This window comes from Crocodylus porosus, unplaced genomic scaffold, assembly GCF_001723895.1.
Source record: "Crocodylus porosus isolate Cpor-Errol unplaced genomic scaffold, CroPor_comp1, whole genome shotgun sequence".
NCBI classification, from domain to species: domain Eukaryota; kingdom Metazoa; phylum Chordata; order Crocodylia; family Crocodylidae; genus Crocodylus; species Crocodylus porosus.
Genome location: NW_017728906.1, coordinates 165,386,005 through 165,398,915, shown reverse-complemented (window position 1 = coordinate 165,398,915; position 12,911 = coordinate 165,386,005). Strand labels below are relative to the sequence as shown.

General features: G+C 38.9%; 1 protein-coding gene across 1 annotated transcript in view; it reads right to left on the bottom strand.

Moving 5' to 3' along the window:
* Nucleotides 1-12,911, bottom strand: part of FLT1 (fms related tyrosine kinase 1) — a 161,859-nt gene that overhangs the window by 88,551 nt on the left and 60,397 nt on the right. The window contains exons 8-13 of the mRNA XM_019528523.1: nt 9,292-9,454; nt 9,065-9,201; nt 7,463-7,637; nt 4,428-4,545; nt 2,078-2,247; nt 1,704-1,863 (exon numbers count right to left, since the gene is read on the bottom strand). Of these exons, the coding sequence (XP_019384068.1) occupies nt 1,704-1,863; nt 2,078-2,247; nt 4,428-4,545; nt 7,463-7,637; nt 9,065-9,201; nt 9,292-9,454 (923 nt within the window). The remainder of the gene's footprint in view (nt 1-1,703; nt 1,864-2,077; nt 2,248-4,427; nt 4,546-7,462; nt 7,638-9,064; nt 9,202-9,291; nt 9,455-12,911) is intronic.

Sequence of the window (12,911 nt, the reverse complement as noted above, 5' to 3'; positions counted from 1 at the left end):
CCATGCCGGTCGCCAACATCAGCTTGCAGGGACATGTAGCTTTCCTTCACATAGAGAGCTACACCCCCGCCTCTTTTGTCAACACGATCCCTCCTGTACAGGGTATAGTCCTCTATACCTGTGGTCCAGTCATGGGTGGAGTCCCACCAGGTCTCCGTTATCCCAATGACATCATATTTCTTCATACCTGGAAACAAAATTCCAACACCCTTAATGGCTAATGTTTAAACTGTTGAATACACGTTTTGGTCATTGGTTAAAGTTCATGTCTTATTCCATACTATAATCTTGGTAAAGAGTGAGTACATTTATAAGTATTCAGACCAAATAATAAAGATCCAAAATTTTAGTATATGATGTTCTCCAAAGACTTTCCGATAAAAGACTTCTTATGATTTCTATTAGTATGTACTTTACCTAGAAGTAAAAAGTTCACCTTTATAAGAGTTTTGCAGTGAATACTTCTCATGTTGCTTAAATATAGGAAAAGTTGATGTCACCTGTTGGCAAGATGGAGAACTGCGAGTTTTTATGCAGCAAATCTGGAGATTGCTGATGCCATCTATCGGTGAGAATAGTACAGCAAAGTATTCTCATTTGCATAATCCCCCAAAAAGTATAATAGGAAAATGAAGGTATGATCCTTCAAAGCACTGATCACTCTGTCAGAGCCATGGAAACATTTAAGTACAACATAAGTTATAGTGATTGTCCCATTAACTACAATACTCATATACTTAAAATTAAGCATTCACTTAAGTGTTGAATTGGCCCTAGGTGCTTTTCATTTTGCAAGACCAAACCCTTCATTAGTAGTAACTACTCATTCTGTTGTTTGTTTCAGAGTTTCAAAATCATCAGGTTAGTCTTTATGATAACCTTAAGTTTGACACTGCTAAAATATGAGAAGAAATCCAGGTACATAGTTCTCTGATCTGATTATGTGAAGGTGCATTGGACTATCCTTGAACATGTTTCTGTAGAATAGTATTCCTTTTCAGTTTCAGAAACAGCCCATTAGGAAACCTCATAGGTTGTGACAACAAGAAAGAATCTTTGCAGAAAACATCTTACAGGGCATACTTGATTTTGAAATATTAAATATGTCCTGTGATGGATGGATGGATATAAAAGTGAACAGCAGTAATAGTACAACACGCACATTCTATCTATCTGCTAATGATGCAGAAGTATCACTTATGGTATGTTTCCCATTAAGAACTGTATTTTGTCTTTATGTTCTTCTTAATAAAAAGAAATAGATTAGCAGAATTTGTATGTTGCCTAAACAAACTACAGTAAAATCCCTGTTAACTGGCATGAGTGGGGAATGAGGGGTGCTAGATATCTAAAAATGCCGGTTACCTGAGGAGCATGGGTTTCCAGATGGATGTGGAGCAGGGAGGGTAGAGGAGAGGAGAGTGGCAGCAGCTGAACATGGAGCAGGATGTGGGGGCTAGTGGCAGCCGCGCACAGAGCAACAACCTCGCAGCGTAGTAGGTGGCAGTGGTGGCTACCGCATGCGAACTTTACCCCCCGCGTCCAGCCAGCTGCCTGGAAATTCTGGTTAGTAGAGTGTTCTGGATAGTAGAATGCCAGATCATAGGGATTTTACTGTATTATAACTGTTGGGTCCTTCTGTCAAAATGTTCTTTTATCACAATAGTGGGAAAGAAAATTTAAGGGAACTTAAGCTTTCTTACCTTGCTTTGGAACGATTTTGTCTACAAGGATGCCAAATCCATGTAATTTTAGGCTGAGGAATACCATAAACAGTGCAAGTCAGCACTTGATTGCTGCCCAGTAGATAGAGATTAGGATCAGGAAATGATGACACAGCATTTTCATAAATCTGAGGTTTCACTGTAAAGGGCATAAATGGAATAGAAATCAGAATAGTCAGTCTTTAGTAACTGTATCATCCTGAAAACAAAACAACCCTCTACAGTGTAAAGTTAGGAAATCCAGTTGGCCACATCTACAGGCGTGAGTAATGCGATTGAATCTGAATTTGCCTCAGCTGGGAAAATGGCACTTACAAGTTAAATAGCAAAGTAGAAATGTACTGTGAACTTACCATTTACTATGAGTGTGACTGTTAGGTTCTTAGATAAGTTCCACTGTCGTATATTCAGAACTATAGTGTAATCTCCTGCATCCTCTTCAGCTACATCCTTAATGATTAATGAATAATCTTTAACCACATACCGGGCACACTTTTCAGCAGCAGGTAATCCATCTTTTAACCTTTAAAAGAACATTATAATATGGTGTTATTACACGGGTATTTTTCATAGTAACTACACCCTAGGAATTGAACATCCTTGTACTGACATTATCTTAAGCTATGGGCTTCCATGCCAGTCTAAATATGGTCTTCAGTAGCCAGAAGAAAACAAGATTTTTAAAACTAATTTTGCTGAAAAAGCCTGTATTCCTTTATTTCATGCTTCTCCTTAAGCTTTAGACTAGGATCAAAAGTAGCCTCTATAATCTGATATATTCTATATCAGTGGTATAGCTTCTACTCCCAGAGGGAAGGACTTAATTAGTTAATACCTATGAAGTATATTGAAGAAAAATATTCTGTGTATGAATATGATCTAATAGGGTCGTGTGAAAAGACGTCCAACCTTTGATTTTTGAGACTTATTCTTAATAATACATATGTGCATATGAAAATGGTATTTTTATCTGTTAAGATAACATTTTCATCTCTTAAGAGAAAACTTAAGGTTATCTCCTGTTGCTTATTCCTAATTTAAGAGACCCATTCTGGGATCCTTACACATACTAGGGTTATCTGTAATCAGTTGGATTAATCTAATGAGAAAAGTTTACTTATACAAGCAAAGGCTGTTAAATTCAGCCCCACACCATTCCTTCATCACCTCACAATATTTTCCAGGTTAAAGAACTCTGATATTTAAAACATTACTGATTTCAGGTGGGGAAAAAGAGCAAGTGGATTAAATGAACATTTAAGGATGAGATGTCCTATCTTCATGCAGATATCTTTAAAAAGTAGAAAATCAATGGAGAAAACACAAGCCATTACATATATATAGAATATATTTTCAAAGATATACAGTTCTTCAATGGCTTGCTACAATAACTTCATGTTATGTTATCAACAGAAGATTTTCTACTTTGGTGTCTCAGTCAATTAAATTAAGGAGCATGCCACTAGATTCTTACATTAGTAAACCTTTAGGGTTAGGTCCTGCAGGCCGTATACAAGCAATGGAAATATGATAAAAGACTGTATGTAGATTTAGAGGTTTGATTTCATGTATTTTATAAGTCCTGCTTCTATATGAGTGGTCTAGAGAACAAACCACTAAAAAGAAATTTAAAAGATTTAATAATGGCTAATGACAGTTTCATTTGCCCCCTTCATTTTCCATTTGGATCTGTAAACTCCAATGAGGGAGATTAAAACAAAACACAAATGTTAGAAGCAAAAATAAATTCTGGCTGAGAGTAATGTGAACTTGCACAGTTCATGTATGTATGGATTGTTTTCCTAATCAGTCTTGTCACACACCCTTTGTTAAAATGTAATGAATTGAGCCAAAGCTATTGCCATTTAAAACCATTAAAAAAAAACCTTGAGATCATGAATAGATAACATTGTTTTATATAAAGGTGCTTGGACCAATACAAAATCTGCTTAAAAGATTTTTTAATACAGCATATTTGGGCCAAGGAAAAAATCTTAACTCATGAAAGTAGATATTGAAACTATATAAAAAAAATGAAGCCAGCCTCCACTGTTGTTTAATTTATGTATTTATTCTTTTTTTCATTTATTTTAAGAAAACTTTATTTCTTTCTAGTGGTTTCAGGGATTGAAATGAGCAAATATAGTCTTATGGTTAAATGACAGGTTCAGATGTCAGAGCTGAGTCTGCTAGTTTTCCTGTGTGACCTTGGCATGGCACTTAGGCCCTGATTTTTTTAAGGTAGTTAGGCCTTTAATTTCCATTGATCTCAAATGGGAGTTAGACACCTACATACCTTTGGAGATTGGGTGGCCTTGCTATGCCACCATTTCTCTGTCTATAAAATGGAGATAACATTTTCATAACTTACTAGCACATTGTGAGGAGTAAGGTCCTGCTCTAGCAAAACAATTAAGTATGTGATTTCCTTTTAATTCAGTGAGTAGGCAAATTGAAGTCAACAGGTCTACTAGGATGCTTGGAAGTAAGTGTATACTTAAGTGCTTTGGTTACTTAATTAGCACTAACTATTCTGAAATTCAGTTGGAATGTGTGATAAAACTGCACAGCGTTAATGATTTGACGTTTGGACAAAATACTGAAATAAAATATCCTGAAATAGAAATAAATAAACCTGATCAAAGATGTTATACCACCTAAGAAGTAGCTCCTGTATCTATGTGGAAGTAACTGTAATCCTACCATACAACCTCTGGTGTAGGAAATGCCTTCACTTTCATTGATAGCCGATAGGACTTTCTGCCAGCTACAGCTTCAAGCACACTTTTTCTTCGATGTTTCAAATTAATAAATGTTTTATCTTTAAAAAAAGAAAAAAAGGAAAGTTTACATCACTGACTTTTACACAAGACAGCATGCTTATCACAGAAATTAAAAAGCTTCAGAGAGGTAAATTTTAAAAGATTCAGGAATCTAACAAGTCTATCTAATCATTTGGGAGATCCATGGTTTCCCAGACCAAGACTACACCCTGGGTTACCAGAGATCTTCAGTTATAAAATCTGTCTTCTTACAAAGACTAAAACATCCTAAAAATATTCAGGAATTTAGGGCTTGGTCCATGGGCCACAGACTCGATATGAGAAGATACATATCAGCCAAATACATATTATGCTGGAGTAAAAACAAAGTTATTGGGCTATATAAAGAGGTAAGTGAAAGAAATATAAGGCCAAATCCTATTCCATCTATTAGGTGCATGTCGCAGGACACTTCCGTGCCCTGCTCCTAGGGAGTCTTGGACTTACGGGGGGAGGTGTGTCGTAGTGCACTTTGGTGCCCTGCTTCTACAAAGAGGTACAGGTGCAGGTTGCTGGGGCAACTGCAGTTGGTCAGCTGATCAGAAAGGGGCAGGGCCTGACCTATATAAATGATCCAGGCTGAGGCCAGGGAGTTCAGTCCCCTACTAGCAGCCGAGGAAGCGGGAGCTCTGCTGGGAAGAGGCAAAGAAGCCTGATGGCCTGAGCAGCTTCTGCGGGACGATACGAGGTGGAGGAAACCCTGGTAGGGATATGAATGATGGTTAGCCAGTTTGGCTTGGAATTTATGTTGTAGACCAGGATCGTGCATTTCCTGTTTTTGTAGTTGTATAAGACCGGAGGACTGGATGAGGCTATAAGGGGTTGGAGGAGGCCTCATAGGGGCTCCACGGTAGCATGGAGACCCAGCACCAGATAGGGTGCAGCGTTTTGGGGTGTATCGACCCCGGCCCCAGTGTGGGCAGTGTCGTGAGAGGAGTCCCAGTGCGGGTTACGAGAGTAAGAAAGGCCCCAGAGCAGGCAAGAGCACGGAGAAAGGCCCCAGGGCAGGTGGCAGCCACAGGACAAGCCAGAGAGCACCCATGAGGGCACGGGCAACGGAGAAAGACAAGCCAGAGGATCCGTGAGGGCACGGGTGACTGTAGGACCCATGCGAAGCCACAGAGATTATAGTGTACAGTGTTATCGAAGGCAGGGCACCGTGCCAAAGAGGGTAAAAAGGCAGCCTCCCTTTAACAATATCAACATCAAAGATGTGGCGGGCGAGATACAGAGGGTGCATTGAAACCAATTTGGCACGGTAAGGGGGGCACTAGGGGAGTTGACGGCCACCCCTAGGTCATGCCCTGTCACAGTGCAGAAGTAAATTTAATGCAAAAATCTAGAACTCTTGGTTCAGAGTAAGTAAGTAAATTTAGGCACTTAAGTATGATCCTATGCCAACCTGCTGAAAAACTGCCAGTACAAAAGTTGGGTGGGTTGTCTTCTTCCTTGCTACTTTTTTGTGATTTATTCTTAAGGCTGAGATAACAGCATGTTAGAAAAGTGGATGTATTAATGGATTTTCATGGACTCAAACTGAGTAGATTGGGTTTGCATTTAGACAGTGAATTTAAGGGCCTACCAGATGGAGTAGGATCTATTCCCTTGTGAGCTGTGATACCAGGTTAGTTTAGATGAGCTGGTGGTCTATTCTGACCTTAGTCTCAACTGAATTTATGCACATTTCGAGGAAAACTTTCCTAAGGAAGAGAGTAAACCCACTAGTAACCCACTCATTAATACCAAGAGGGTTCCCACATGAGTGATTCCTGATTATCTCAACAGCAAGGATACATCATGAAGACAGCAGTCTCTAAGGCAGCCACAAAACAATTTTAGGTTAGAACCAGCACGTTGACTTTTCCCTGGGATGTTACTGAAAGCCACAGCAAATCACTGGGTGCATCCACATGTGCAATTAATGTAAAGCAATAAACTCCAGCACAGTTTACACCAGAGTTTATTGCTCCTGGACACTACATTTATACACGTGCCTGGAACTGCAGCACATTGAGCCAGGTTAGAGCAACGCCAGCTGGCAGGGGTCCTGGTGGGGGGAGTCCCTGCATTGAAATACCCTCATGCCCCAGCCCACCAGCATCTAGACATGCATTGCTGTGCAGTAAAGAATGCCACTATAGGATAGTACTTGTGTTTACAAGTACTAACCTACAGTGGAGTTAACTGCTTTACTGCAGTCTAATAGGGCCTTATGTATAGAGGCTGAGACTTTACTACAGAGCTAATTAAGTAGTTCCACAGTAAATGTCTTATGTAGATGTGTCCACTGAACAATAGTTTAATGCTTCCAATGTCAACCTTCTCTTCATAGATGAACTGTAGTGTCCGTTGCTTGCTTCAGTATGTGAATGGTCCCAAAGTGTAGAGCTCCATGTAGAGCTCATCCTGTCAATGCACACATCAGCTGTGCTTAATAAGGAGGGAATCGTGTGAAGCCAGAGATGTGGTTCTCATGAGTTTTATCCTTAAAGAACTTTCATGAAAGAAAACAATTTATATAGTTTGCATGGATATATGTAGATATAGGTGGCAACAGCTGGATGCAGCCTAGGAAAAGAAACACTGTGATTCCTCTTTTTAAATCAAGCCTATAATTCACCTCTGTGAGAACTGCTAGTGACTACATTTGCCAGAATCAATTGGTACATGGTTTTTGGGCTGCTTTGAAGACAAAAGCGATTAAATTGAGGCTAAGCTAGAAACTGTCAGTAAATAAAGCAGTATCTTGGAACAAATGCTACATATTCTGTTCCCACACTCCCTTTTCTATCCATGGCTGGTGTGCCAAAATTCACTTCCATTTTGGGTTTCAGTATTCAAGGTTTCTAACCATTGTTTAACTTTGCACATGGACAATGACTATTAAGCCTTCTACACATCCACACTGTATCTTACCATAAACACGAACTGTTGTGTTAACAGATTTGATTGATGGTCCACTCTTCACATAGCAGGTATACTGGCCTTTATCAATATCACGTACTTTGTCAACAACTAGAATACTGTAAAAAATATTAGCTTCTGTATTTTTTTGGTCAATGCGTTGGATTACAGAACCTCTCTTGTTTGCCTAGGAAGAAAATAAAAATAAATATTAAGTCACAGGGGGAAATGTATTATTATTTAAATTGTAGCAGCATCCAATATATTCTAAGCAATTTCCAAATACAGAAGAAGAGAGGCCTCACAGGAGCTGTGTAAGTCTCATGGGGGCCAGCAGCAAACCCTGTTGCATCCCTGGCTGCTATGATGGCACCATTTAATGAACCTAGGCTGCTAATAGTTATGTGGAAGGCATTATAGGGATTGCTGATGGAACCCAAGGTCCATGGGCAAATTTACAGGAGACAAAGGTATTAACATAAGAAGGAAAGAACTGCGAAAACAATATAGGAGAAGTGACTAGGTTTGGCAAGAGAATAGGGTGGAACTGAAGATAATCTGAAGCTAAGGAGTTATTTCCTGTGAATCCCCCCCAGCCTTTGGCCTCAAAGTTTATTTAACCCAGGGACATTGTTATTGTCTTGTAAACAGTGAGAACCCTTAAGTTACCATCTAAATAAAAACAAAGCAGTATTTCATAGGGTGAAGTGTGATGTTAAATTAGGCTCAGTAAGGTAAGAAGGTGCCGATATAACACACCAATACAGCACGCTTAGAGCATTTTTGGTTGTTAAGTTATTTATTTCCAACTTGGAAAATGCCTGTGAAAACAGCTATAGTGTGTTAAAAGCTGCTGCATCAATCTTTCTTTTAAAATGTAATCATAATTTTGGCTTGTGATTAGGCACAATGAGTGACATAATAAATGATTGTGACTTGAATCAGCGACATAAATCAAACTGACATGAAAGGACTGGGAGTTGTAAACCTTAAACTAATGTCAAATTTCTTATCAGCTTAACACGGACTCCCTGGCAGTTGTTTCATAAATGACAAATATTTATGAGGATGCTCCCAATTTGGGGGAGGGGAAGTACATTCAAGATCATTCTTCTAGTTGTCAAAACAAGAGGATTGTTCATGTGACACTTAACAAATGAGATCTTGGCTAGCTGAATTGTAATATCTTTTCTAAACATGCTTGAGCTGGGTGCCTGACTGTCTGCCAGGCCTTTAAATGAATGTGCTGAGAAAGACAGTCTAACTGAAAACTTTTTTTTGACACAAAAGAGACTCCTGCCTGGCATTGGGTGATAAATTTCTATCATTTCACCAAATCCAAAGAGAAGTTCCCAAGGCTAAAACAATTCTTATGCTCACTCACAATTATGTAATATACCAGAGTACTTTGTGTAAACATGTTTACTGATTCAATTAAGCAAAAAAGAAAAAAAAAATAAGAAAAGCATTAAAAGACATGTCAGTGAGGGTCACAACAATGGAATTCAAAGCATCACAAGCATTTCAAGCCAAAATTCCTATTGGGAATGCTTGCTAATGGCATTCTCTTTTGGAAAACAGCTATGATTTCTTCATGCAGATCAAAGCACTAACCTCTCCAGGATAACTCCAGGTCATCTGAACTCTTGTGTTCCAGGCTGCAGCAACAGTACAGTTAATTGCAAGGCTGTCCCCTTTCAACAGTTTGACCAGACTTGGGGTGCTTAACTGGACATCAAAAATTGTGTTGGCTACATAACACACAGAGAAAGAAAAAATTAACAACCTTACAAAAATACAATGCTGTGTTTGAATGGCAGTGATAGTAATATGCTACTCACTTTGTCGGTGTGTTAGATATTTTGTACTGTACTTATGCCCATCAATGATTGTCTCACAGCTAAGGAGCCCAATGAATTTATATGTTGCTTTGGGGATAATAAAGCCTTTCGTACTGTCCCAGATTATTGTCTTCCCATCAGGATTCAGAGTCTCTAGTGGGATCTGAAAATTAAGAACATAGTTTATATAAATTATCCTTTTATTTCCATAGAGCTCTTTGCCCAAAAGCCTGGGATTGCCCAATAAAAAGGAATTAAAATTAAGTCTAAAAATTGGCAAAGGAAAAATGGCAATATTTAATTACACACATTTTCCAGTAATTTTTTATCATCTCAAATTAAAGGAAAATCTGGGTAAAGAATCAGAATGTTTTATTTCTTTCTAAGATTACATTATTCATAAAAGGCTGTAATCTATTACACAATAGATTGACACTATCATTAGTGTAGGCGATTAGTCTGCAGTGCTATTGGTTTTCAGTTGGCAGCTAAAATGCTCATGTCGGAAACCTTTGCAATTAACTATCCTGGGGTTGCTATTGAAAAACAAATGCATGTTTTTTTCACTAGAGGTGACAGGCTAATTTCATTTGCTGTCATTTTGTTCCTTTATCAATTCCAGCTGTAATTCATTTTGATGATTCGTGTTTTATACTGGCTTCTAAGAATCTTGGTCGTTCTTGGGAAAAAGTTTGAAAAACATGTGTTCCTTTTCGAAAGCTGACATGTCCTAGTATACAAACTACTTGATTTCCACGTAGCACAGTACGTGAATCTTGAGGTCACAAAGGTTTCTCATGAATAGTGATTGGGAACTGTAGTTTCGACTAGTATTACATTTTCAAAAGGGAATATGAATTTTAGTACCCACTTGAGACACTCTAACCTAATTTTTAACCTAATTTTTAGAGGGTCAGTGCTCAGATAGTGATTTATGAAAATCAGGCACATTTAAGGAATCTTAAGTTTGGGCCCTCAGAATTTAAGGACACCCAATTTATTAACTGTTTTTGAAACTTTTGGTCCAACAGTCTATTACAACCACTGGTTCATTTTGACAGTTATGAAATAAATCCCTGATTCCTAGGGAGGTTAAATTTTAAGAGCTTGTTTAGCTAAAGGAAGTATGTACAATAAGAACAGAAGAATACCTTTCCCATCTCCACTGTGAGGCTAATACGTAATGATTGATTTAATTAATTAATATGAATTCATTCATACAAATATGAATTCTGGGCTACCATGGCTTGGGGAAGCCTTTGCTACAGGCTGAATCTCTCTCCAATAGTGTTCTAGCAGAACCCCTATGGGAATACAGCAATGAAAAACATTGGTTAATTTATATCTCCTACTGATTCAGCTAATATGGAAGTGAATATAAATGTCTTGACCATGTGGTAGTGAATTGGCTGAACTAAATCACAGGTATATTTGTATTTAGCAACAGTAACAACAATAGAGTTCTTAGAATACAAGGCATTATCAAACATCAGCCAGCAGGCTGTAATGTAATGGACTGCACTCGGGTGTAGAGCACACAGTTAGTTCCCTTATGATGTGCATGCTTATTATAGCTTCTTATCAGATGTTGTAAAGATAAAGAATTCTATTTTACAGCAGCACTTTTGTGTTAACAGTAATTATTGTTCATTTTATTCATTCTCCATTTCTGTCTGAGGAAATGGCAGGAGATGAGCAGAGGTGATCTCAAGGGCAGCTCTAGGCAAGTGCTGAATAGGCAGCACTGAGGGTGCCACATTTCTGAGGAAAGGCATTCCAGGCCGGAGGAAGCCATGCAATCACAAACCCCCACCCTTTGGGTATTCTTCCCTAACGGCTTGGCTGCAGGATGGATGGAACTAGCCAGGAGATAAGTTCTCTGTTCAAAGAGAGGGAAAGGAAAGAAATGCAGTGAGGCTGCTGACAGGCAACTGTTAGGGTTAAAGCTAGATCCTTGGCTTGACAGCAGAAGGTACATGCAGACATACATTCTTTTTCTACAACACTATTGTACCTATTTGCAGGCATGTGTATCAAAAATGTGTAATTCTGCCTTAAAAAGTGGCCTTAGGAAAACAGCATTGCAACTAAGTTCCACAATCACTGTCCTTCCTTGTTTTCCGAAGAGCAAGATTTTTGTTATAGTAACCAAAAGGCACTCATAATACTTCATGGTGACAAGAACAGGATAATTAGAAAGCAAAAAAGGTCTTATTTTTGCATGGAGCATCATACTTCTATCCTGTTTTGACTCTGCAGGTTTTTGTTAAAATGAAACCCACAAACACATCACTTGTTGATCTGATACCTCTTAAAAATTATAAGGGCTATATATGAGGCTTGGGGACTTTATTAAATATATGGGTGTAGACAAATTTTACCCTTTAAGTCCTTCCAAAGGGCACTTCCATTTTAGGGCCCTACACCCCTCTGTACTTGCTGTTTTACCTTATCAGATCACCTTCTATACTCACTCTTGTTCTGCCAGTGTCCCTACTCCATGACCTGCAAGTAATTTCATCTTTCTGTTCGCCTGTGACCTGCATGTCCACCTTCACTACAGTTTTCTCTGTGCTGCCTGAAGATACTATTCTGAACTAGATACTACACTCTACTCTTGCAAAAGACCCCACGTCCACAGCAGTGCCTGCAAGAAACAACCCATAACTGAGTTTTTGAAAAAGAGATGAAAAGATCCAGATCATTGAGCTGTTGTTGTTTTTATTGTAGTACCTTGGTTCTCATCATAGTCCAAGACCCCAATATGTCAGGCATTGTACAAACATAGAACAAAAAAAGACAGTAACCACAAAAAACTTAGAGTCTAAGCATAAAAACAAGTGACCACAAATGGATACAGACAGATAGACAGGGAGAGTACAAGGACACCATGAAACAATACTGGTTAGCATTGCCTAGGTAAACACAGGACATATTATCATTGTTACTTATATAGTCACCATCACAATAGCAGCTGATTTATTCTTGTCCTTTTACCTTCTTTCTTTCTTTGCATCTTGCTTCAAGTTAAGTCCTAAATTCTTTAAATCATGGATCACATCTTACTATTTCTTCAGCCTCTATCATAATGTGGTTCTTCTCTGTAGTCTTTTGAAACTAACACAGTGCAATAATCAGGGCACAGTGGCAAAGCTGTCAAGGCATCTTGCTACAACTCCACAGGTATACTTCCAGTCCTTGCTCTGGATTTACAAAAGTCAATCTTAAGCTACCCAGATATGAATGGGTACCTAATCTTTCAGGCTGGGGTGTCAAAGGCAAGCAGATAAGATAATTAGGTCATTCACTTGTTCTCTGTTGGTCAGGGAAACGAAACAGCCCAATGGGCCACTAGGTTCAGGTTGACTTCGCCTTCACTTCCCTGACAATATAACAAGATTTCAAATCTATGGATGTATTAGAAGATAAGTTTTCCATATGTTTTATAAAAATAGAATATGTTTCCTCTCTGAGAAAAAGGAGAACTTGATTCCCACCTCCCTGCTGGGCCCCCCTCGGGCCCCGGGAGAGACACGCCTGGGCCAGGGGTTAGCGAGGAGTTAGTTAGGGTACTTCTGGAGAGGCTGGACGTGTTCAAGTCCGCTGGTCCGGACGATCTT